The following is a 22,252-nucleotide window of genomic DNA, read 5'->3' as shown; positions in this document are numbered from 1 at the left end:
ATTGGGCGCAGTTCGTTGGGCCGGCTTCCAGATGGGCAATGTTGGACGGAATGCGGAATACATCGAGGCGGGCAGGCATTCCTACTTAAATCAACATAACTCGGGTGATGAATGGTTAACAGGGTTCGCGGGGGACGCAACGCGCTCCATTTATGGCCAGCTATTACGCCCGAATTTCAGCGTTAAATGTGTGATTTATGGCCACCCGTATTATCTTGCTTCGTGTCCCGTCCGCGATACACTGCTACCCCCCCCTCCTCCACGCTGCCGCGCCGCGTCCCGCGCTACTACATTTCGGAAAATTACTTTGAACTCGGCAACCCGAGCGAAAAAAATTCATCAACCCGCGGTGTCCGCGTTGGGGCCGTGATTAATGCCCTTCTAACTGCCGATTCCAAACCGGTAAGGAAAATTTAGATCGTCATCACTTACCAATAATATTTATAACCGAGTTCAACGCGTTGATTGATCGCGATTTTTATTCTATAAGATAAGGTACTTTTACTGAGAAGCAATTCGAAATCGTAAAAACGTCTTAGCGAGCAACTATTATATTCCGAGAATATAATAGTTCTCCATTGTTCCCCTCCCTTTAGAAATATTAACGCGAGGGAAACAGTCGCGGATCTAATTACCAGGCACACAATATCACGCTAATATTCTTGTTCCACTGCAAAGATGAGGTTAAGTTTGGAAAGAGAAAAAGAGAGAAATCGGGTCGTTGGAAGGGAGCGAGGTATGCGAGAATATGTAACGCTTGTTATTGGTTTCGTTACAGGTTGCGACGCCTCGTACGAGATGCAGGGGCCAAGCTTCGTGTCGGAGCCACCGTCGCGGGTGGAATTCACGAACGTGAACGGGGGCCGGGTGGACTGCACAGTGAGAGGAAATCCGGCACCTACCGTCGACTGGCTGGCGGCGGACGGTGGCAGTATAACGAGTATCCCTGGAATCAGGCACGTCCTTGGCAACGGGACCATCCACTTTCCTGGCTTCGAGGCCGAGGTCTTCCGACAGGACGTCCACTGGGCTATTTATAAGTGTTCCGCCGTGAACAGCGTCGGTGCCATCGTTAGCAGAGACGTCACTGTCAGAGCAGGCACGCAGAAACTTCTCCCTCGTTATCCCATTCCGCATTATCCTGTCCTCTCCTCCTCGCGAGCAGCCCTTTTCGTTTCTTTCATCGGTGAAAGGAGAAAGAAGGGATCGTTTTCCATTCGATGGAAAAATTTTGCGTTCGATTATTCGTGCGAGATCGCTCCGATACGGAGATATTCGTCTTCCTTCTAGTTTGTGGTTTGTTCGTGGTCTTCCAAGCAATGGCGCATAGGAGACCTGGAGTTTGGGGGAGTATAAAAGTTTGATGGCCGCGTTGAAGGCGGAGAAAATATTCGTCACGCGTTGAACGAGATCCTCGACGACGTTTTACATTAAACATCCCCTCGAGCGTCCGCGGCCGCGTGAAACGAACGCGCGGCGGTTCCTTACACGGAATAATTCATCCTCTCGATCGGAAGATGGTACGTCTTCGATGCTATGAAATATTTATTCCCATCGGCCCCGTGATTTGCTTCGTACCTGGCTTTGATGCACCCGCCCACCCTCCTTCCTTCCTCCATTCGTTCTCCTCCGTAACCAAGGGAGACGCGGGGAATAAACGGGCTCGTCGTCGTTGACGACGTTTGTCCGTCGAAAATCGTGACACGTTGTTGAAACGAACGGAACGAACACGTTTCTCCCTTTTTTCCCCTTCTATTTATTTTTTCTTCTAATTTCTCCAGAAAACCCACCCTTCCTCGATCGGGATTGAAATTGGGTTCCAACTTTTCCATAAAAAAAAGGAAAGAAAATAAAATACAATCCGTCTTATCGAAGCTTCGCCCTCGATCGTCGAATCTCGATCAGAAACACGAGCGTCGCTCAGGTTTGGCGGAAAATGTATTCATGGCTGTTGGTTGTTTACCCTGGTTGTTTTACGGGGCGAGCCACTCGAAAAACCGTGGAATCCGTGGGACGAGAGGGATACAGGGATTGGAAAGAGGCGTCTCCGCGAGCAGGCGTCTTAAAAATAGAAGGTTGGTCCGGGTCAACGAACCGGAAGATATCTTATCGACCTAATATGCCCGTAAATCATCGTCGCGTGAACGTAGCCCATACCTTTTCTTCAGATTCATGCCCGCTACCCCTGCTACGTCAGCTTCTGTCACAGCAGGGCCTTCCTCCTCCCCCTCCCTTTGTTCCTTCGAGCCTCCACGCTCCTTTCGAGCCGATCAACTTCGCTGACTCCGTTCCTTCCTTGCATCTCTCTGTCTTTCTCTCTCTCCCTCTCTCTTTCTCTTTCTCTCTCTCTCTCTCTCTCTCTCTCTCTCGAACGAACAGGATGGATATAAGTATACTCCTCGAAGCAAAACGGATATGATTAGGCGAGCGCCATACCCGGTTGGTCGCGGTGGCTTACGTATGCATTCGAGGCGAGCAACCCGCTGACTGTGCTCGAATCGCGAATCGAATAACAACAATGGAGATCTCGTTTCCCCTTTCTCGAGCTTCTTCGTCTAACTGCATCCCAATCCCGATCCCTCGTCGGCGACACGTACAGTCGGCCAGGATTTGTCGCTCGTCCAAACGATTTTACGAATAAGGCTTTCCAAGTAACGAGACTAACTATATATATATATATGTGTATATAGATATATAGGTTAGATACAAGGGGAAAAGAAACCTCGTTCGAAGATCGTTGGACCGTACAATTTCAAATTTTTACGAAGTAGCGAGTACTCGTAAACTGTTTAAAATATTTCGTCGTACGTAGGATGGTCGATCGATCCTTTTTTCCTTTCCTTTTTTTTTTCTGGAACTCCGCTTTAGGATCGATAAAGTACGGTGGTATATCTACTAGTCTCTGCGCCGTTGGTGAAGTTCCCTCGAGGGATAAATTCGTAGCCCGACAAGTAGCCCGTTTAAACCCGTCTTGCGCAACAAACGTCATCTCGCGGATTTAAAGCGCGCGTCCTTTGCGCGGGACATTCCCCTCGTATTTTTCGTTTCCTTTAACTTAATTTAAAGTGCCATCCTCGCGCGCCAAAGAACTTAATTAAACTCCTCGAAAAAGGAGCAGAGAGGAGAATAAAATAAAAATTATCTTATACCGTTTCGAGTAATAGCTTTGGAATAGCTTCGTCTCTCCTCTCGTTATCCTCGCGGTCAGAAAAATATTTGCCCCCGAAACAACGATAGTTTCCTCCAGTCGGTAAGAAAATGGCGAGCGGAGAGAAGGAAAAACCGAAGCCGAATGAATATCGGGAAGGATAAAAAGTTGGATCCTCCTCGAAGGAGGAGAATCGAGTCTGTAGTCGACTACCGTTTAATATCGGTCTTCCACTCGCCCCTCGGAGAACACGGAATCGAGCGAAGGAAGGGAGGACGGAGAGAGGGGCTTAACGACGTTTGTTAACAAAAACAACAGGCAAACCGTATTGTTCTCTTTCACCGATAGCGGCGTGCCGCCGCTTTTCAGCTCGATCGCGACCAGCCATTGGTCCGATCCCACGGGTAAGACTCGGTCTCCTTTCTACCTCCGACTATGTATACCATTCTCCGCAGAGTTACTCTTCTCGTAAATTTTCGTTGTTCCAGTTTAATTCGAGCGCAGTGCGGAGGCTGCGTTTGACGCCGGGTTGTCGGGGTAATGAGAAATCCGGACGGAGCGCCGCTAGGCGTTAACGCAAATATACCGTAACGCATCCGCCTCGCCCTACGGTTTTATCTCTCTCTCTCTCTCTCTCTCTCTTCCGCTTCTGAAACGCGGAGCGCGTTGATTAAGATACGCTACGTTTATCGGCAAAGATATCGCGATCAACTCGTTGCTGCTGAATTCCTCAATTTCCAAAGGAACAAAGGATTCGACGGTGTAATTAAACGGCCAAGTTGCTCGCATCGCGTTACGAGCTGAAAGATGATATATTTCGTCGATGAAATTGAAAAGTATATACAATGCGCTCCCTCATCGGCGAATATTAACTGTAGGGGTTCGTTTTCTTTTTTTTTTTATATTCTAGAATTCACGGACGAAAAACGTTGCCGGAATTTCCCCTTTTTCCGCGCGATGCAAGACACACTACGTGGCATATTCGACGTGGTCGTAACAAGTCGCTTAAAGTGATCTTATTATCGTAACCGCGCTACGCGTGCGTTTGAAACTTGAACACACGTTGAGAGATGAAATTCCTTGGTAAAAATGGAAACGTACGTCGGTCGTTCGCTTTTTTTCCCCTTTCTTTTTTTTCTTTTTTTCTTTACTCTTCTCGTCGCCGTTCTCGTCGCGACGAAATATAAATCTTACGTGGAAGGGGCGTGTATTTTTTAATTCAACGCGATTAAATGTGTCGTTCGCGAAAAGGGCGAAATTTCTTTCGAGCTTCGCGAGGGTTGTTCTTTTATTTCGCAGCGAGAACGAAATTCGCGGAAATTTTATACGGAAATAATTAAACTCGCCCCGGGGTCGAGTTACATCGTAGATCTAATTCGACGAGGTGCGCGCGCGCTCGCGCTTTGGCTAAACGAGCGTTGAACTTCGTCACAGAGAGCACACACGTTCTCCCCCTTTCATCTTTCGTTTCCGCTCTCCGACAAATACCCTCTTCGTTCATTAATTTCCAGACTGTTCCCAACGCTATTCGATTCCACTACATTTTTCCATTCTGCTGTAGTTCAGTCGTTTCAGACCGCCGCGTAAACGCGTGTTAAACTTTTTATCGAGTATAGCTAATAGGTTTACGCCATTCTTCTCTATCGTAATCGAATTTTTTTAATAACGCTCCATTGTTATGGAGCACAGAGAATCGGACAACGATCGATCCTTTTCCTTTTGGCCAAGATCAAATCGACGTCGTCTAGTGACGAGCGAACGACGAAAACGCGACGTGTAATCGCGACGCAGTTTGGTCTCGTCTTGGCGTCTCGTAAAATTCGAGGCGGGTTCAAAAAAAAAGAGGGCGGTTTCGGTGGATGAGGCGAGGCCCGGTCTTTCTGTCAGGTGGCTGCCGCGGATGGGGAAGGCGGAGGGTTAGGCTAGATGGGCTGCAGCCGGTCGTTTCTCTCTTCCCGTAGGTTTCATGGTTTGTAAATATTACCTGCCACGATACGTCTGCCGAGTTTATGCTTGGCTTGGTTGCCGCGTAACCGAGAGCCGTGTGATACGGGGGTGTATGGCAAGGCTGGAAACCCGCTGCGCTGGAGGCAGAGAAAGAGGGTGGAAGGCAGAGGCGAACTCACCGAGTTTTTACCCCATTCTGGAGTCTGAGTGCCTCGCTCCGCTGACTCTCGAAACGGGTTGCACAGCCGGGTCCTACACACACACACACACGCACCACATTTTCCTTTCCACCCCTGCCTCTTTCGCCACCACACCACCACCACCAACCTCCTCTTCCTTTTCCACCGACTATAACTCCTCCTCCTCCTCCTCTCCCCCCTCTTATGCCCTGTCTTTTTCTCCGGCATCGGTTTCTCGTTCTGCATCTCCTTCGCTCCGCACCCTCTTTCAACCCTCTTGCCAACCTTTCAGCCGGGACCATCGACTTACGCGGAACGTTAGTTCATGGCCGGATTGGGACAGCTTCGAGATTTCGAATAAGATACCGCGATCCTTACCCAAATCTTGCCCTTTCTATCGATTTGCAAATTTTTCTTCTTTAGCTTATCAGAGGGAGGGAGAGAAAAGATAAGGTAAAGTCATGCGTGTTTGCTATTAAGCGACGTAAGCTTTCCATCCTCGTTCGATTCAATATTGTACCTTGATATGAATATCGATGATACCACGGTTTGTAAAAGAGAAGCGTTCTCTTTCTATCTTTTTTCTCGTTTCGACTCGTTAGAAATAATATCCTAACCGGGTTGGATACAACAGAGTTCTCTCACGAGTCTCTTTATCTTTGGGGACGATTCACGCGCGCCATTTGTGTTAGGTAATTAATACAACCCTCGTAGAAGTCGGGATTCGTCACATCTGTTTTGTCGTAGCCTCCCTCCCCCCTTCCTCCTTCAATTTTCATTCATACGATCTTTTCAAAAAGCTCGCGCGGATCTATTGAGAGGCAGTGGCCGGGGGGAGGCGGAGACGGAGAGGTCGACGGCTGCGATCCTTCCTGCTATCGAGATTTTTCTTTTTTTTTTTTCTTTTTCTTTTTCTTTTTCTTTTCCTTTTTTTAATTAAGAGTCGAGCTCCGCTTCATTTCGAGTCCGTCACGCTTTTTATCCGGCTTTCAACCGTGAAAGTTGATTCCGCGGCGACGGGTATCAACATCTTGTAGTCGCACCCGCACAAAGCCTCTCCCCGGATTTAATTCCGAGGTATCGCCGCCCTCCATTTTGCCTTACACCCTCGCCGCGCCACTTAACAACTTTTTTTTTTCTTCTTCTTCCTTTCCTTCTCTCCCTCTCTCTCTCTTTTCTTTTTTTCGCCTTTCCACCACTCGTGTCCTTAGCAAGCTTCTAGCGCGGAGACAATTATGTCGCGCGCAGACTGGCTTCAGGAACGGATTCGTGCCACCGAGAGAATACCTCGAATCGATATTACGAGATTTTTCGCGCAAACATTTGGGACGCGTCTATTTTTCTTTCTTTTTTTTTTTTTTTTTTTTTTTTTTCCCCCCGTATTTGTTTTAACATTGTTTCGAGAGGGAGATTTCATATATTGGAAATTGGGAGAATTATTTTATCGCGTTATATTCGTTTAAACGTTCGCGTTCTTGCATCGAATTGGATTTGATATTCCATTGATTTCCTTTTTTACGTTTTTTTTTTTTTTTTTTTCCGACGCATAAAATATAATTTAATTATGCTTCGTAAATTTAATTTAGACGGAAATTGATGCAATTGATTATGGAAATATAAAAAAAAAATATAATTTCAAATTACCCTTACGTGTATCGCGATCCAATTAATGAAAAAAAAAAAAAAGAAATGAAAATTGTTAATTATTAGCGGTGAAAAAAATAATTCGTATCGCACGGAAATGGAATTTCGGATCGTATCGATCCGAACCGGACTCGAGAAAAAATTACACGGCACGCAATCTCCAGGAATCTAGGTGGGAAAAAATTTTTAAAAATCTTCCGCAAGACACCGGATCTATACACCAAGCTTGTTACCTTTCCCACAGGGCGTGGAAAATGGAATAATATATACATTGGTCGGCACGTTGTGTTATCATAATTATATTAAACAAACATCACGCACGGTATTCGCTACGATATTCGAGCTCTCGTTTCGAGAATTCCGGCAGAGAGAATTTCGCGATGTTCTCGTTCCTCTGCGCGGGATCAACATTCTTAGGCGACGTGTACGACACAGATATACTCGGGTATATATTTGAATCCGAGTTTCGTATCGATTCGTATCGAAATAATTTAATCTTTTTTTGGTCCGGTGTGAAACGTCGATAAAAGTGGCGAATTTTTGGTCACCTGTTCGTTTCTGTTAAAAATGGATCGTTATTCGTTCGGGGTAAAGCGCGGGTGGTAGGGGGGAGAGGAGGAGGGGAAGAAAAAATATTCGGCCCGATCTCTATATCCTCGTCAGCCTGGGGCGACGTATCGGGCGGAAAGACGAATTTGTCGAATTTTCCATCGAGTTCCGTCGTAATGAAATAACGAAATCGCGCGCGGCTTCCGCCGTTTAATTGATACGTCATGAATTTATGAGGGATGTATCGGGGATGGTGCGTGAAGCTACGTATGAAGCCCGGTTAATGAAGCTCCGTTTAACGTTATTACGTTTACCAAAGTTCGGTTATCGACGCTCCATATTGCACGGCTCCCTGCAACAATGAAACTCAACTGTTCGTTCATTAGCGTCCGAATGAAACGATGCGTATTCATCTGATTTTACTCTTTACTTTATTTAAAAGAAGAAAAAAAAGGAGGGGGAAGAAAGAGAAGAAGAAGAAAAAAAAATGAACGTGGCAGGGACGAGAAATGGAGAAAATCGAAGATGATAGAAATGGAAAGTCCGTCGAGGAAAGTCGAGGAAAATATTTCTTCGTCTCTCGCGTGTTTTTTTTCTTTTTCCTTTTTTTTCTCTCTCTCTAGCTATCTACGCGGTTTTCAGAGGTTTTTTCAAGCGCGACGAATCCGACCCTGCTCTCCCCTCCACCACGCTTTCGAGACGCTCTTTTTTTTTCGAGCGGCTGTGTTGTTTGCGTGTTTCAGTGGTGAATCAGCGTTACGATCCGGAAGTGCAATGTCCCGGCGGTTTCCTCGGCAACAACGTGCTTATGCGATGCAACGTGCCCAGTTTCGTCCGCGATCACGTCACCATCACATCTTGGCTTCAGGAGCCGTCTTTCAACATCTACCCCTCCACGATGGGAGGTGAGCGAGCAGCCAACCATCCCCCCAACTTATCCTCTAACGACGCCCGCTCATAAATAAGAATGAGAGGAGGGATGAATTCTCGCTCGAGCGCGACAGAGAGAGAGATATATATATCGACCCGTTCTCTCGCGACTTTATTCCAGAATCGAATTCGACGGGGATAAAAATTGGATCGGAGCGGAAATGGAGATGATTTTCGTGGAATGTTTGGCGAAAGAAAAATCGAAGAAAAAACCGGTATCTCCTTGGACGTAACTTGGAGAGGATTCGAGAATCGGCCAACGTCACGTCTCCCGCAGATTACGGCGTCTCTCCGTTTCTATCCTTTTTCTGTTTCGCGAGACAGAGACCATCCTCTTCCGTTTCAGTTCGCTGCAAATTCGTGGAATCGGAAGAAAAACCGTAGCTTTTCTTTTCTTTTCTTTTTTTTTTTTTCGAGAATTGAATCGAGAATTGTCGGAATTGTGGGGAAAATTTCCACCGTGGATGCGCGAAACGTTAACGAGGGGAAACTTGATTAATTATCGCGCAAGAAGTTGGATCTAGCTGAGCGGCGGCGTTGTGGCTCTGAATGCGTTGGCTAATAAAGCAAAGCCGGATCTGTTAATATCACTCGTCGATCGGAGGTAAGACGATCTATAGGGCGAGCAAAGTTTCGCCGGGTCGAGCGGTCGGGTTCGAAGTTGAACGAACTCGCTTCGAAAACGGAAGTGGAAAAGCCGGAGCGGAATTATTATTATCGTTCCTTGGGAATTTGAACTTGAAAATCTCGAGTTATAATCGAGTTAAATTTCAATCGCGAAATTTATAACTCGGGGATGAAACTCGAAGGGATGTATGGCCGAAATGTACCCGCGTGATTTCTCTCCCCTCCGCAGATGGGAAATACCACATGCTCTCGAGCGGGGAGCTCATGATATTGAACATCACGCGAGAGGACGCGGAAAGGACTTATCGGTGCAGGACGCATCACCGTTTGACGCAGGAAACGGTCGTCAGCAGCAACGTCGGCAGACTTCAGTTGACCGGTGAGTACACGTTAAAATTCGCTTTGACGCGAAATAAGATAATCCGATGATCCTCCGATTAATCGATGCGCGCAGAGATCGTTTCTTTTCATTTTATATATTCAAGTGGTTCCTTCCAGACATGGATCAATGTTTGAGAACCGTTTCGAAGATTTGTTGATGATAATATATCGTATTTCGAAGATATAAGCGTCTCCTCTCTCGTTTATTACGTAGAGATCATTTTCATTTCTTTTCCCGTTTTTATATATTTACGTGGTTCCTTCCAGACCTGGATCAACGTTTGAGAAATGTTTCGAAGATTTGTTGATAATAATATATGTAGATATGAGCGTCTCCTCTCTCGTTTATTACGCGATAATTGTGGAATAAACGATTCAGGCCTGGTTTATTAACAAACGAGGAACGAGGGACGTTAGTTGAATATTTTTCGTCCGTTTACGAAGCAAAGTTCGGGAGAGAGGAGGGGGAGAAGAAAAGGAAGAAAACGATATTTCCTATCCGTTAACACACTTTCTTTCCACCTCAATTTCTCTCTCTCTCTCTCTCTTCCGTATCCCCTTGAAAGCTTGAGCGTCTTCTCTCGAAGCTTCGCCAGTTAACCTGACTAATAAAGTTTTAACGTGGGGCGAAGAGCAGGAGGAGGATAAGAAGGAGGAGGAGATTTTTAGCGTGAGTCGAGGAGGATACTATTAATAAGACTATCGAAAGAGGGAGAGGGAGGGCATCGTTCTTGGAAGCTTCCCATCGACGCGGAAAAGAACTTTCGCCTTTTATCGCCTCGAGAGAGAGAGAGAGAGAGAGAGAGAGAGAGAGAATGGCGTGCGGATACTTGTGAACGGGAACTTATTATTGCAGCCGGATGCGATATTTACAAATTTCTCGCGAGGAGCGTTGAATATTTATGAGCCAGTTACCCCCTCGACGGGGGAGAGCGTCAGATGCTTTTGGATTTCTTCCCCTCTCCTCCGACCCCTGCGGATCGTTTATCGAGGCCACGGAAATCCAGGCCGAACCCCTCCAAATGCGCGAATCTGTAATTGGACAAAACGGTATCAGACCGCGACTGTTTCTCTCTCAGATGCTTCTTCTCTTCTTCTTCTTCTTCTTCTTTTTCTTGTTTTCCTCCTCAACGTAGGTCGGGTAGGGAAGACACGGGTAGCCGTGGTTATTAAATTTTTTTTCAATAACAAAGTGGGGCAAGGCGGGCAAGAAAAACGGGACGCTAACCGCTGCAGGACATTCTCTCGACCTTTTTTCTTTTCTTTTTTTCTTTTTTCTCTCGTACGCGAGGAGGAAAATTGAACTCGGCTTCGCCGATGACCCCAGCGGAGGACTCTCTCGCCCGACTCCGATTAAACGTTGGCTTCGCGATTATCGTTGGGAAAACAATGTGTTGAGGAAAGAGGCTGACAGAAAAATAATCGAGGGAATTTTTCGGCTTCTTTTTTGAATATTCAAACGATCCTTCTTCTTCTCGCCCCGTGGATAAATCGAGGGGATAAATAGCTCGGGTTTTCTATTATTCTCGGATTTCAAGCTTCGAAACGCGTGTCTCTGTTGCGCAAACATTACGAATCCGCGATAAACTCGTCGTCGATCTTTCGATTCGATCTCATCGACGTGGAAGACGCGGAAGTGGGACGCGCGCGTGAAAAAAGAGGTTGAACGCCGAAATTGAGGCCGGGATCCAATTAAACGCCTTATTTAAACGCGTCGATCACCGCCAATAATCAATAACGTCGAAGATTGTTCCTTTAAACGGAATAGATGAAAAGGAAAATTGAAAGGATCATTCGTTTCGACGAATAACGTCTCCTAATCGCGATATAAACGAATTTCAATACGAATTTTATGATAAAATTGAAACGATCGCTCGTTAATTTGGTGCACGTTTAACGATCAGCGTAAAGAAAAAAAAGGAAAAAAAAAATGTCCCCTCGTCGGATTCGCAAAATCCATAAATTTCCACGGCATCCCTCGACTTGTCGTCGCGCCGTCGAAGGGGTTAATGAGCCATCGGATGATCGAGGCCCGATCAAAGGAAAAATTCTCTTAGCCCAGGCGTAATTGGCAGGGGCTGCGCGGCCGCGATCGAGAGCGGAGTCTGAAAAGGTTTCCTCGAGTCTCTGGCATCGCTTGTTACCGAGGCGAGCCGAGTAACGTGTGCTTTGGTTCCGTGGCCCGGCCACGAGCACCGCGAACGAACGAGAGGAAAAGGCGAAAGAAGGAGGCGAAAGCGGAGAAGGAGGAGAAGAAGAAGAAGCGGGAAGGGGGAGGAGAAATCTCCACTCGAGCCGGGCTAACTAATGATGCTTCTCTTCACATGCCTCGCCTAACCCTCCAGATTCGCGTTCAAGCTTCGTGGCTTCGTATACGAGAAGAAGAGGAGGAGGAGGAATAAAGAAGAATAAAAAGAAGAAGAAAGGAGCAAGACATTCTTCGTTACCGCTTTTCCTCTTACCGATCCTCCATGTATCATAATTCATCCTTCGTTTCCTGTACGCACACCCTTCTTCGCGGTTTTTCTCTGTTTCTTCCTTTACTCCCTGCAGAAGCTTCCCTTTCACTCTCTCTCTCTCTTCCATCGTTTCTCGATCGTTGGCTCCCTATGTGTATATATATATATCGACCTGTCATTCAGTCGATAAGTCTGCGCAGGCTGACGGGGAATAATTAATACACCGCCGGTTTAATCGCGAGCTATGGATACGCTGCCAGACTCTCGTAATCAAGGCGAAGGTAAACGAAAGTTCGGTGAAAATTGGGTTCGCTATAAGCGATTTGGTCGGATAAACGAGTCACGTTTCATTATTATTTTTTTCCATCCCTCGTACCAAAATTGTTATTTATGTTTAATCAAAGTTATGCGATTATTTGAAAAATATTCGGGGATGATAAAACAGCGGGGCGCGTTTAAAAAATGCGATGAGAAATGTTGGCGAACGCAAGATTCACGATTTATGGAATGTATTCGCTATATAAACTCGATCCTACGCTCGCGCAGCATCGCGCCAAAAGGATGTTTAACCGAGACTACGATACGTATATACGTACTGCTACATCGAAGTGGTAACAATCTCTATGTTTCTCCCTGAATGGCGGAACGTGAGAGAGAACATCGGATCGGGTATAAAAGAAACCTGTTTCCAAAGGCCACGTTCACAGAGAGGGGGAATGGTATTTAACGTTACACGTTCATAGACGAAAATTCGGAACAGAGCGGCGAATCGATGGCCGCCGGGTTTATTTGCGAATCGTGCATCTCTGCGGAGATTCCGCTTTAATGGAAGCGGGAGAGGGTCGTAGGCGATCGTTTATCGCGATCGACGAACGTCCCCACGAGATATATCCCGAAACTGGGTGATGTTTACCTGGCGGGATCCGGGAAACTGGCCGGATAGAAATGGAAAATTCCCGCGTAACAATTGTTTAGAATTTCTAAATAAACACACGTTTCGCCCGTACGCTGTGTAAACGATGATTACCTATAACCGGATTGCAAATTATTATTAGCCCGTGCACTGGTTGCACCGGGAACGCAGAAGCGCGAGTATCGCGTAATTGTTGCCCTTGCGTTGTGCAAGATTTGTTTACAACAATCGGTTCCTCGTTTAACTCTCCTCGCGACCTGTTCCCTCTATACACGCTTTATGTGCAACGTGTACAAGCGCTCTATGCGCTTTGCACGTTGTATTTTTGCTTTTCGAAACGGGTAAATGGTTTAATTTATGGAAAATAATAATAATAACGAAGCGATTCGATTGGAATAATTTATGGTTCTTTCTTTTTTTATTTTGTATACCGGGAATCGGGAACGAAGAACAATTTGGATTATCGGGGAGGAGAGAAGACGGGGAGGAGAGGAGGGGTGTGTATAATATAGGAAGAGATAAAAACGAGTGGAAAAAGAGATTTTATCGTCGCTTTTAGTTGCTCCGTCCAGTGTTTCGCTGTAATCATTGTGCGTAAACGGACGAAATTCGAGTTCAAAATTACTCGAGACGAATTTTTATTAACTCGAGCGAAACTTTATTAACAGGCTGTAATTTTTCTAAGAGTATCAACGAGCGGATCCTCGCTGTGATCGTCGAGGCGTCTCCCTCGCTTCTGGCGGGAGCGCGTTAATTTCTCGAACGTTCTTCCACTTCTTCCTCGACTCCTCGTCCGTTTTATACAAATGTCGCGTCTTACTCCTCGAAATCTCTCGTCAATGAATCGAGAGAATGGAAATTTTTCCTTTGAACGAAGTCGATTAAATTTTTCCCGTGATGATTCGCTTTTGAAGTTTGGCGAGAGAGAAAAAAAAAAAGGAGCAGCTGCTCGATTCTTTGGCGGGTACACGTTCCATCATGATACAACAAGTTGGCCGGGTTTGGATAGAAATTTATGCTAAGCGCGCTTACGTACTTACCAACTTAATAATGAAGTTGCAGGGTGTGCCTCGATCGTTTGCATATTCCCGGACAATCGTCCATAGTCGTCGTCCATCGCGGCGGATCCCCTCCACCCCTGTTCACCCGAACACGGTGGTAAATTAACATCGAAAACTCGAGAGATACTCCATTTTTCCGGGTTAACGAGCAAACTTTTCAGAATTATCCTTCTCTACAGCTGGGAAATTTTCAAATAAACGCGGCGTATATACGCGCGTATATACAGCGAAATAATCCCATTGAAATCGGGCCGTTACGGGCTTTTAATCGCGCGAGATAAGAATCTAAACCCCTTTTATTTGACAAGACCCCTTTCGTTCGTCGCGCCAATATCTTCTCTCCATCCGTGGATATCGCTAATGCAACGACAAACGCGCGGCCAGTTAATTCGTGGCGGGCGAATCGCGAAAAACGGTGGGCCAGTTATCGCGCGTGGATCGATGCCGCTCGTGTAAAAGCTGCGAAACATGTGGGTAGATCGGGTTTCGAGGGAGAAACAGAGGAGGAGGAGGAGGGTTAATGGCGCGATTTCGATCCGCGAAAAACGTTCCGCTTTAATTACACCGGCCCCTCGTTTTCGTCGCAAACACACTATCTCCGTTTTGTTGTAATATTCATTACCGCATTATTATCGATGTCGTTTGCCCGACTTTACCGCATCGCTAATTACGCCAACATCCGTTAATGAAATCTTAATGGAGCGAGTGGGTTAATTGGCATTTCCATCGACACGTCGGATGATAAATATATCATCGATTCCTTCGTTTTCGCCGCCAACGATGGATGGATGGATGGATCCGCTTCCTTAATGGCGTACGATTCGAAATTCTCGGCGTGCAGCGACGAGATACGTAACACCGTGGTGGGTTATCTGTCCCTTTACGGTACGCGGCTCCGCTATCTCCGACCATAATTCCCCATTAAACGTTGCCTTGACGCGTTCCTTTCCTCCTCCCTCACTTTTTCTCCTCCTCTCCCTTCCCTTCATCCTCTCATTTTTCTTCCCAGCCTCCCCCCTCCCCTTCTTTATGCCTCACCACGAAGAAGGCTTTGTTCCCGCGTTCCTTTTTCAGCCGACGGCTATTTATGATACGCCGTGGAAAACATTTCCCGTATATCATGGAACAAACTTACATGAACTCGTCCTGGGGGAGGAGAAGGAGGAGGAGAAGCACAGTAAGAGAGGAGGGAAGAGGGCTCTTTCCTTGCCACGAACTAACCCACCGTTTCGTCGTGTGTTACGTACGTGTACGCGCACGCTTCGAGGAAGAAGATCCGCCCGGACGATCCCGCGCAGGATGTATTTCCACCGTCGTTTCCTTCCCTCCCTTTTGTTAAATCTTCACCGATATTGTCACTATCAATTTTCCAAACAATGTAATCCAATACTTTCCTCTCCCCGCTTTTTCCACCTTATTTTCCACGTATCGTATTTTCCACGCTCCTCCACCCTCGGGACGAGAAGAAAGAGAGAGAGAGAGAGAGAGGGAAAGAACGATACGTAACGATCGTCGTTAAAGAGAATTTCATTTCGTAATATACAGCGGTTGGCTTTTAATCCCAACCCCCTCTCCTCCCTCTCTATTCGTTTTATTAAACTCGACCTCCTTGGTCCTTCTGTTCGCAGCATCAGCGCCATCCTCCTCCCTTCACGTTTCCTCCCCTCCTCTCCCCGGCTTTAGGAATATATTTCCCGCGCTCGTCGCGGGGAAAAACTTGGATCCAACTTGTGACCCCCCCCCTCCGTGCGTAGGACGAAGGAGTCGAAGGAAGAGGCTTTGTTCCAGGGGAGGATATTCGCGAGAAATTATCACCACCCTTTACGGAGAAATTTCACGAGAATTTCGTTGGGAATTTTATCTTTTCACGAGGCTGGCTCGTCCTCTCGATCGTTGGAATAGATATATATGTGTATGCATATATATTTCTCGATCGTTTCACGTGTCGTTTCCATCCTCGCTATCATTACAGGATTTATCCGTTTTTTTTTCGCAGAGATACGCAGCACCATGCCGCCGATGATAAACGAGAAGGTGGTTTATATGTCCGCCCGGCTGAAAGACACCGTTGTGATACCGTGCGTCGCGTACGGGAATCCAACCCCCACGAACAGGTAAGAACGTCACCAACAGGATATATATATATCCTGAACGTACGAATTCGTTGCTCTTTTTTGCGTTTTCCCATCGCGGTTCCCTCGTAAAGTTCCGCCTCCCCCACCGAATCCACGAATGGGGAAACTTCTCCGAACGGGGGTGGCGGCGACCACCGACTCCTGATCCCCCGGATTTTCGCGCGAGATTCTCTCTCGACGCGCGAAAATCGATCCCCCGGATCGTTTATCCGACCCGGTTTCGGTATTCTGAATCCGTCTGTTCCAGAGGGAGACGGTCTGCTTCGCTTTCTCCTTGCATCTCGTTGTTTCACTTATCTCGATTACGAGATAGAGACCCTTTTATCGAAACGAGTTATTGATCCCTTTCGTCGAAAGTCTCGTTTAATTCTTTCTTGGACAATTTTTTCTTTCTTTCCCGCGGAAATGGAAAGTGTGTTCGCCTCGCCTCCGGGGGGAAAAGGAAGAGATTTTTGCGGCGATGATTAGAATCGGAACGCCGATTCGCATCGAATTCGAAACGGAGACGCGTTGGAGAAAGGAGAGGCAAAGCTTTGAGGGAATGAATACGCGCCCGTTCGACGGGGCAACAAAAGGATTTCCCGGCCCGAGACCCGATGTGTTCCGTAATTGCCGACTTTCGCGGAACGGTATACTCGAGTACGATTCACTTACGTGGCAAACAGTTTCCCGATACAACGAGGCAGGGGTGGGTGGGGTATCGGAGAAGTTTAATTGGCTCGGCGGCTGGATAGAGAGGAGGAGGAGGAGGAGGCTTTTCCCCTCCGTTGAAAAATATTTCGCTCCAGGTTGGCGCGCGTGCGGTCGTCCACTCGCCTCCTCTCGAGAGGGTAAGGTTCGCGAGAAAAGGTTTAAATATCGCGACACGACGACCCATCCCCTCTCGCTCGTCTCGTTTCAAATTGCTTTCTCTGTTCCGTTCCCTCCCTCGGGTAAACGGATGTTCCGCCGCGCAATTAACCGGTAAACGACCATTTACTTTTCGCCGTGGTCGAGGCTTGCCACCGCGTCACACCAGGCAGCGCAACACCAGACGCTAAATTGAAGATGGCTCTTTCTGGATTAATAAGACATCCGGTCGCGTCGTGCGACCCCACCTCTTCCGTTAAAATTTCCTTTAAATAAATTGACGATTCGTAATTCTGTTTCCGCCGGTTGCCGGCCAGCTCGTTATCGAAGCGTAAAAATTTCAATTTCCGCGCCGAGATCCGCGCGTTCTCTGCATTTTTGAACGAAGAAGAAACGTTTATTTCGAGAAGAGTACGCGCCTTTCGAAATGGAAAGACTGGTTGGTCGATTCAACGAGGAGGAAAACTATAGGCGCCGTTGTTTCGTCACAAAACGCGTTTCAAGATTTTCACGATTTCGTTTGAAGAGGGTGACGCGAATGATAATAATAACGACGTGGAAGGAAACGAGGCGAGAGAGCCTCGTGTTTCTCTTACATTAATGCTAATTTCGAACATGAAACGTGTGTTATTTCGGCCGCGAAAGTTCATTTCCATTTAGCGAAAAGGTGAGAGACACGCGTTCTTCGTTAACGGGGTGGTATCGCGCCCCGAAAAAAAAGAGATGAAAAGAGAGAAAAGAGAGAGAGTAGAAAGAAAGTTTGATCGTCTTTGAAGGAGTTGGAATTAGGGAAGCACAGATTGAACGATCTTTTGCAGTGGTACAACAGATTTAAATTAAATTGAGAAGAAACAGGCGCGAAACTGGATAAAAATGGAATCGTTTATTCGGTTACTCGGCCGATATCGATGAAGATTCGATCTTTCCTTAGGCGGTACTTCACGAGTTATGAACTCTGAATCTGGAAAACTCGGACTCCTCTCTCTCTTTTTCTCTCCTCGATACATCGCGACCAATCCAATAAACTCGAGTGTATATAAGAAACGAAACCACGGGTATAACAGAGCCGTGGAATCAGGCACAAAGGGAAAGCGAAAAAAGGAAAGGAGAGCCTCGATGAATTTTCTTTTCGTTGATCGTTCCGTTTCCCATGCGGATTCGAACGGATGGGAAAAGGATAGAAATAAGGCGGAAAGGGGTGGAAAAGACAAAGGAATCGCGTATTAATGTATTTATTATTCGATCCCGCTCGAAACGAAAGGAAAGAAGAGAAAAAAAACGATCTCTTCAGCGGTTTCATATATCTCCTTTCATACTTCAACCTCGACAAGATTATTAAACGTGAAACGAGCCATGTCCTTTTCCTCTCCATCTCTCGTAATGGAAATTTCTCGCGTCTCGTACCGTTCCAAGATCGTATTATCTCAGAGATCCAAAACTCCAAAATTCGCAGATCGCATACGCAACCTTGATCGTTACAACAGCGATACACAGGCATTGTCAGGGCGGGTATGCAAATTCGCACGGCGGAAGGTACAAACAACGAGATATCGGTTTATTAGCAGTTTCCTCCTCCCAGATGTTCGACATTGGAGTAATCAATCCCCCATTGACCCCCGTTGATCGATACTTCGACGACGAACGCCGTCGGTGCATCGTCGCCTTCCAAGGAATTTCTCCATCCGTGGATAATAATCGATTAGCGGGAGAAAGGATAAGAGGGGGGAGGAGACGGGACGCGCGAGGCAGGACGCGATACGAGGCGCGCACACGCGTGACCGTGTGTGCGCGGTGTGTGCGCGTGCACGGATGTCGGGGATGCGGCAAGGTGAGGAGCCGCTCCAAGGTACACAGACGCGAGGAGCGTTGTGGTGTGGGTAGCGCAAACAAACCGACCGCTGATTACAGAGACTGCTTCTGACAGCCCATCAAATATTCCGCATTTACGTGTACGTCGACGTCACCGAGTATTCCGTGCTTGTGTTCGTCGTCTCCTTCTCTCGCCTCGATCTTCGTCCTCTGTCCCACCGCCTCTTCCGTTCGGTTGACTGGCTTGACGGAGGAGAGAGAGGCGGCAGCCGTGGGGGGATAAGAGAGAGAAACGAAGAGAGAGGATGGCGGCAAAGGATAAGCAAAAGGATGGGAGGGAGACGGATAGAGGCGAAAGAGGGAGCGTGGTCCTAGCTTCCATCCCTACCACCACCGCCCATCTTTCCTTCCCTCCGCCAATTTCCCTCCGTAAATTCGATTATCTATAGGTATACTCCTCTCGTCGACGACCGTTTCCTCCTCTTTCCTCCTCCTCCCCCAGACTACCAGAGTCCGACGACTCTTCAACCTCATCGGCGTCCTTCCGCGCCTCTTGCCTTATCCCGCGCTCGTACTCCCGCGAGCCCACCGACATTCCCTCCGCTTTTCCGAACCTTGCACGTACACACGCGCGTGCACGGGAGAAGGACAGAGGGAGGTCAATCACCGGCCGAGGAGGATAGAGCTGGGAGGAGCGAGAGAAGGAGAGGGTGGAAGATCATTTTTGGACCCGGGGTATATACTGCTAGGATACCGCTACGTCCCCGAGGGACGTTACCTTAGCACCGAGATTGGATAGGCTGGAAAATATTCGTCCTGGCGAGAGATTCCCGCGGCCCAGATTCCCAACTTTGCCACGTTTCCCCAACCAACGTTCCTCGGACCTGGCGATCTTCGATTTTGCGAGGTTTCTGGCCAGGTCGCGATCCTCCCCCCCCCTCCCACCTCCTAGCGAAAGATAAGGGACGAGGCGGTGCAAAAGTAAGTTTCCAAGAATAATATTTATCGGGGTAACGCGAAGGCAAATGGTCGAATCGCGGCCGCTTAAGGGAACAAAATCAATAGCGACCGCGACGAAAACTTTATTTTCCAAGCTCGGCTCGGTAAATATTGACGCACCCGTTCGCGCGCGTTTCAACGTAACGCAAATGTTTTCCTTCGTTTTGCACGTCGCTGCGAGCAATCGTCTCTGAAATGTCGCCACGGGGGCCCGTATTAATAACGGCGGTTAATTTTAGAAGCGGGTATAAATACGGTATAGTCGCCAGATCCTCCCCCCGAGAAGATCGAATTCGCTCGGTGTTTCGAGCGTTGGCGAGGTCAAAGGTCGCGCGTGCCCGCCGAACATCGATTCGATTATCCACCCGCGTCTACGGGGAACCCACGCTTTTCACCATTTTCGGGAATTCGCGTCCGCTCCTCCCCTCGAAAGGGGAAAACCAACGCCTCTCCGTTCATCCCCTTTATTTAAAGATCCGCCTGTATCCAACGATCCCCGTCCGTATCCGACTGCGGATACAGAACCGCAGTTTATCCATCCGCTTGTTCGACCGTTTTGAAAACGTGCCAGTACGCCGAGGCGCGGGTTTTGCTGCGAAAACGCGCGTAGACGCGCGCAAAGAGGGGGAGAGGGAGGGAAGAGAAAAGGAGAGGAAGGAAAACGAGAAAGAGGGGAGGCGAACGTGTGCACAATTCACGGCCGTGCGTTGTGTGTATTCAGTGTTCCCAATGAAACAGTTGTTATTTTGTGGTCGGCGAGTGCACTGGAGAGATACACCGGAGAGAGTTGGAATGGAAAGGCTCGGTCGGATAGCAGAGAGCGGCGATATCGGCCTCCGTCCGATGCCAGCGTTTCTCGCTCCGGTTCTGCGCTGTTATTTTTCCCTCGCCACAGCGGGCTGAATCTTGAGCAACGATCGAACGTAATGTAACGCTGTATCGTAGCGAGGCGGATGGGTTGGTTGGCTGGCTGGCTGGCTGGTTGGTTGGACGGTTGGATGGTTGGTCGGATGGTTGGACGGTTGACTGCAACGATGGAGCGTTACGATTCATCGAGTCCGGCCAGTCAGTGAAGCGAGCGTACGCTCGAGTCGACAGTGGTATATCTCCGTGAGACGGAATCTTCCGACGTGCGTGCCGCTCGTTGTTTCCCTTCTCCCCCCTTTCATTATCGACTCTCCTCCCTTCGCGAGGATTCGTCGAAATGAAATTTAATTCAATTCGGGGGAAACGGATATGGATATTTCTATAAATAAACGATATCTCCGCGTTCCAACTTTCGTGGAAATTTAGTCGATCGTCGGTTGGCAAAATTGTAAGATAAAATTTTAGATAGATGATATCGGTGGCGGGACGACACGATTTCTTTACGATCCACGACACGAAACCCGTGCATCGTTCCCTTTTATCGCGAATCTCGAGACGGAAAGCCCTCCCCTCCAACGAAAAGTTTCGATACTGGGGAAAATCCAGGCTGGATACGATATTCTTCTCATGTGGTTGTTCTGCCGCAGGTGGTACTACAATAGGAACCAGAGGGAGGAGCCGGTCGAGGATTCGTCCGGGCATTACGTGGTGCGAGACGGTTCGTTGATCATACAAGGCGTCCAGGAGAGCGACGGTGGATCGTACATGTGCACCGCTAGTAATTCCGAGGGCAGCGAGTCTATGGAAGTGAGGTTAACCGTGTCTGCGCCATTAAACGTGCACGTCCAACCATCGATCCAGACCGTTGATCTCGGGAAAGCCGCTCATTTGGTAATCGACGATTTCCATTTCCTCCCCCTTCCTCCCTATTTATCCCCGTTTATCGTGAAAAACGTAAACGTTTCGAACGTTTGTTGTCCCTTCCAACAATAACTTGTAACTAAAACGAATTGAAGAGAACGGAAGAAGATATAAATGCACGCACGTAGACTCGAATCTCGACGAGGTTGATTCGGTAAATTGTTCGTCCGCATTCGAGCGATCCGCCGCGGTCCACGTTCGGGGATAATTCGATTTTTAGGGAGGATGCCGTTTTTTCCCACGCTCGTGGCAATCTCGTGTTCGAGGGGAAGGAAAAGGGGAAGGAAACGCGTGAGATTGGCGGACACGGGGACCGTTCTCATCAAGCCCCTTTTTCTCTAAACTGCTTTTCAGACGTGCAGCGCAAGTGGATTTCCGCAGGCGGCGTTGTACTGGCTGAAGGACGGCCAGCCATTGAGAACGGGCGCTCGCATAAGGGCGGTTTCCAGGGAACGTATTTCCGTGATGTCGGTCGCAAGAGAGGATCGCGGCATGTACCAGTGCTTTGTGAGGAACGAGTATGAAATGGCTCAAGGAATCGCGGAATTGCGGCTGGGCGGTGAGTCTTTGTTTGCTTACCGTTTTTACCGTCACGTTGCGCGCGCCGAGAAAATGGAGAGAAGGAAGGAAATAGTCTGGCCGAGCGAAAGAATCGTTTCGAGGAAAGATTTCGTTCGAAACGGGGGATATACATATATATTCGAGATTACCCGTTTAATTCTTGCGCGCCATCGTCTTTTTCTTTACGGAGAAAAGCTCGGCCTGTCCTTCCCAACCTTCCAGTAATATCCATTATACCGTTTAAACGATTTTAAGCAACCCTCGTCCCTCCAC

General features: G+C 47.8%; 1 protein-coding gene across 9 annotated transcripts in view; it reads left to right on the top strand.

The window, feature by feature from the left end:
- LOC408670 (Down syndrome cell adhesion molecule-like protein Dscam2) overlaps positions 1-22,252 on the top strand; it is a 116,542-nt gene that overhangs the window by 49,025 nt on the left and 45,265 nt on the right. For all 9 annotated transcript variants that reach the window (XM_006569017.3, XM_016910892.2, XM_006569015.3 and 6 more), the window contains exons 3-8: positions 779-1,099; positions 8,211-8,372; positions 9,254-9,403; positions 15,835-15,952; positions 21,145-21,388; positions 21,773-21,977. In XM_006569017.3, the coding sequence (XP_006569080.2) occupies positions 779-1,099; positions 8,211-8,372; positions 9,254-9,403; positions 15,835-15,952; positions 21,145-21,388; positions 21,773-21,977 (1,200 nt within the window). The remainder of the gene's footprint in view (positions 1-778; positions 1,100-8,210; positions 8,373-9,253; positions 9,404-15,834; positions 15,953-21,144; positions 21,389-21,772; positions 21,978-22,252) is intronic.

Source organism: Apis mellifera, linkage group LG2 (genome assembly GCF_003254395.2).
Source record: "Apis mellifera strain DH4 linkage group LG2, Amel_HAv3.1, whole genome shotgun sequence".
Taxonomy (NCBI): Eukaryota; Metazoa; Arthropoda; class Insecta; order Hymenoptera; family Apidae; genus Apis; species Apis mellifera.
This window is presented reverse-complemented; position numbering and strand designations above follow the sequence as displayed.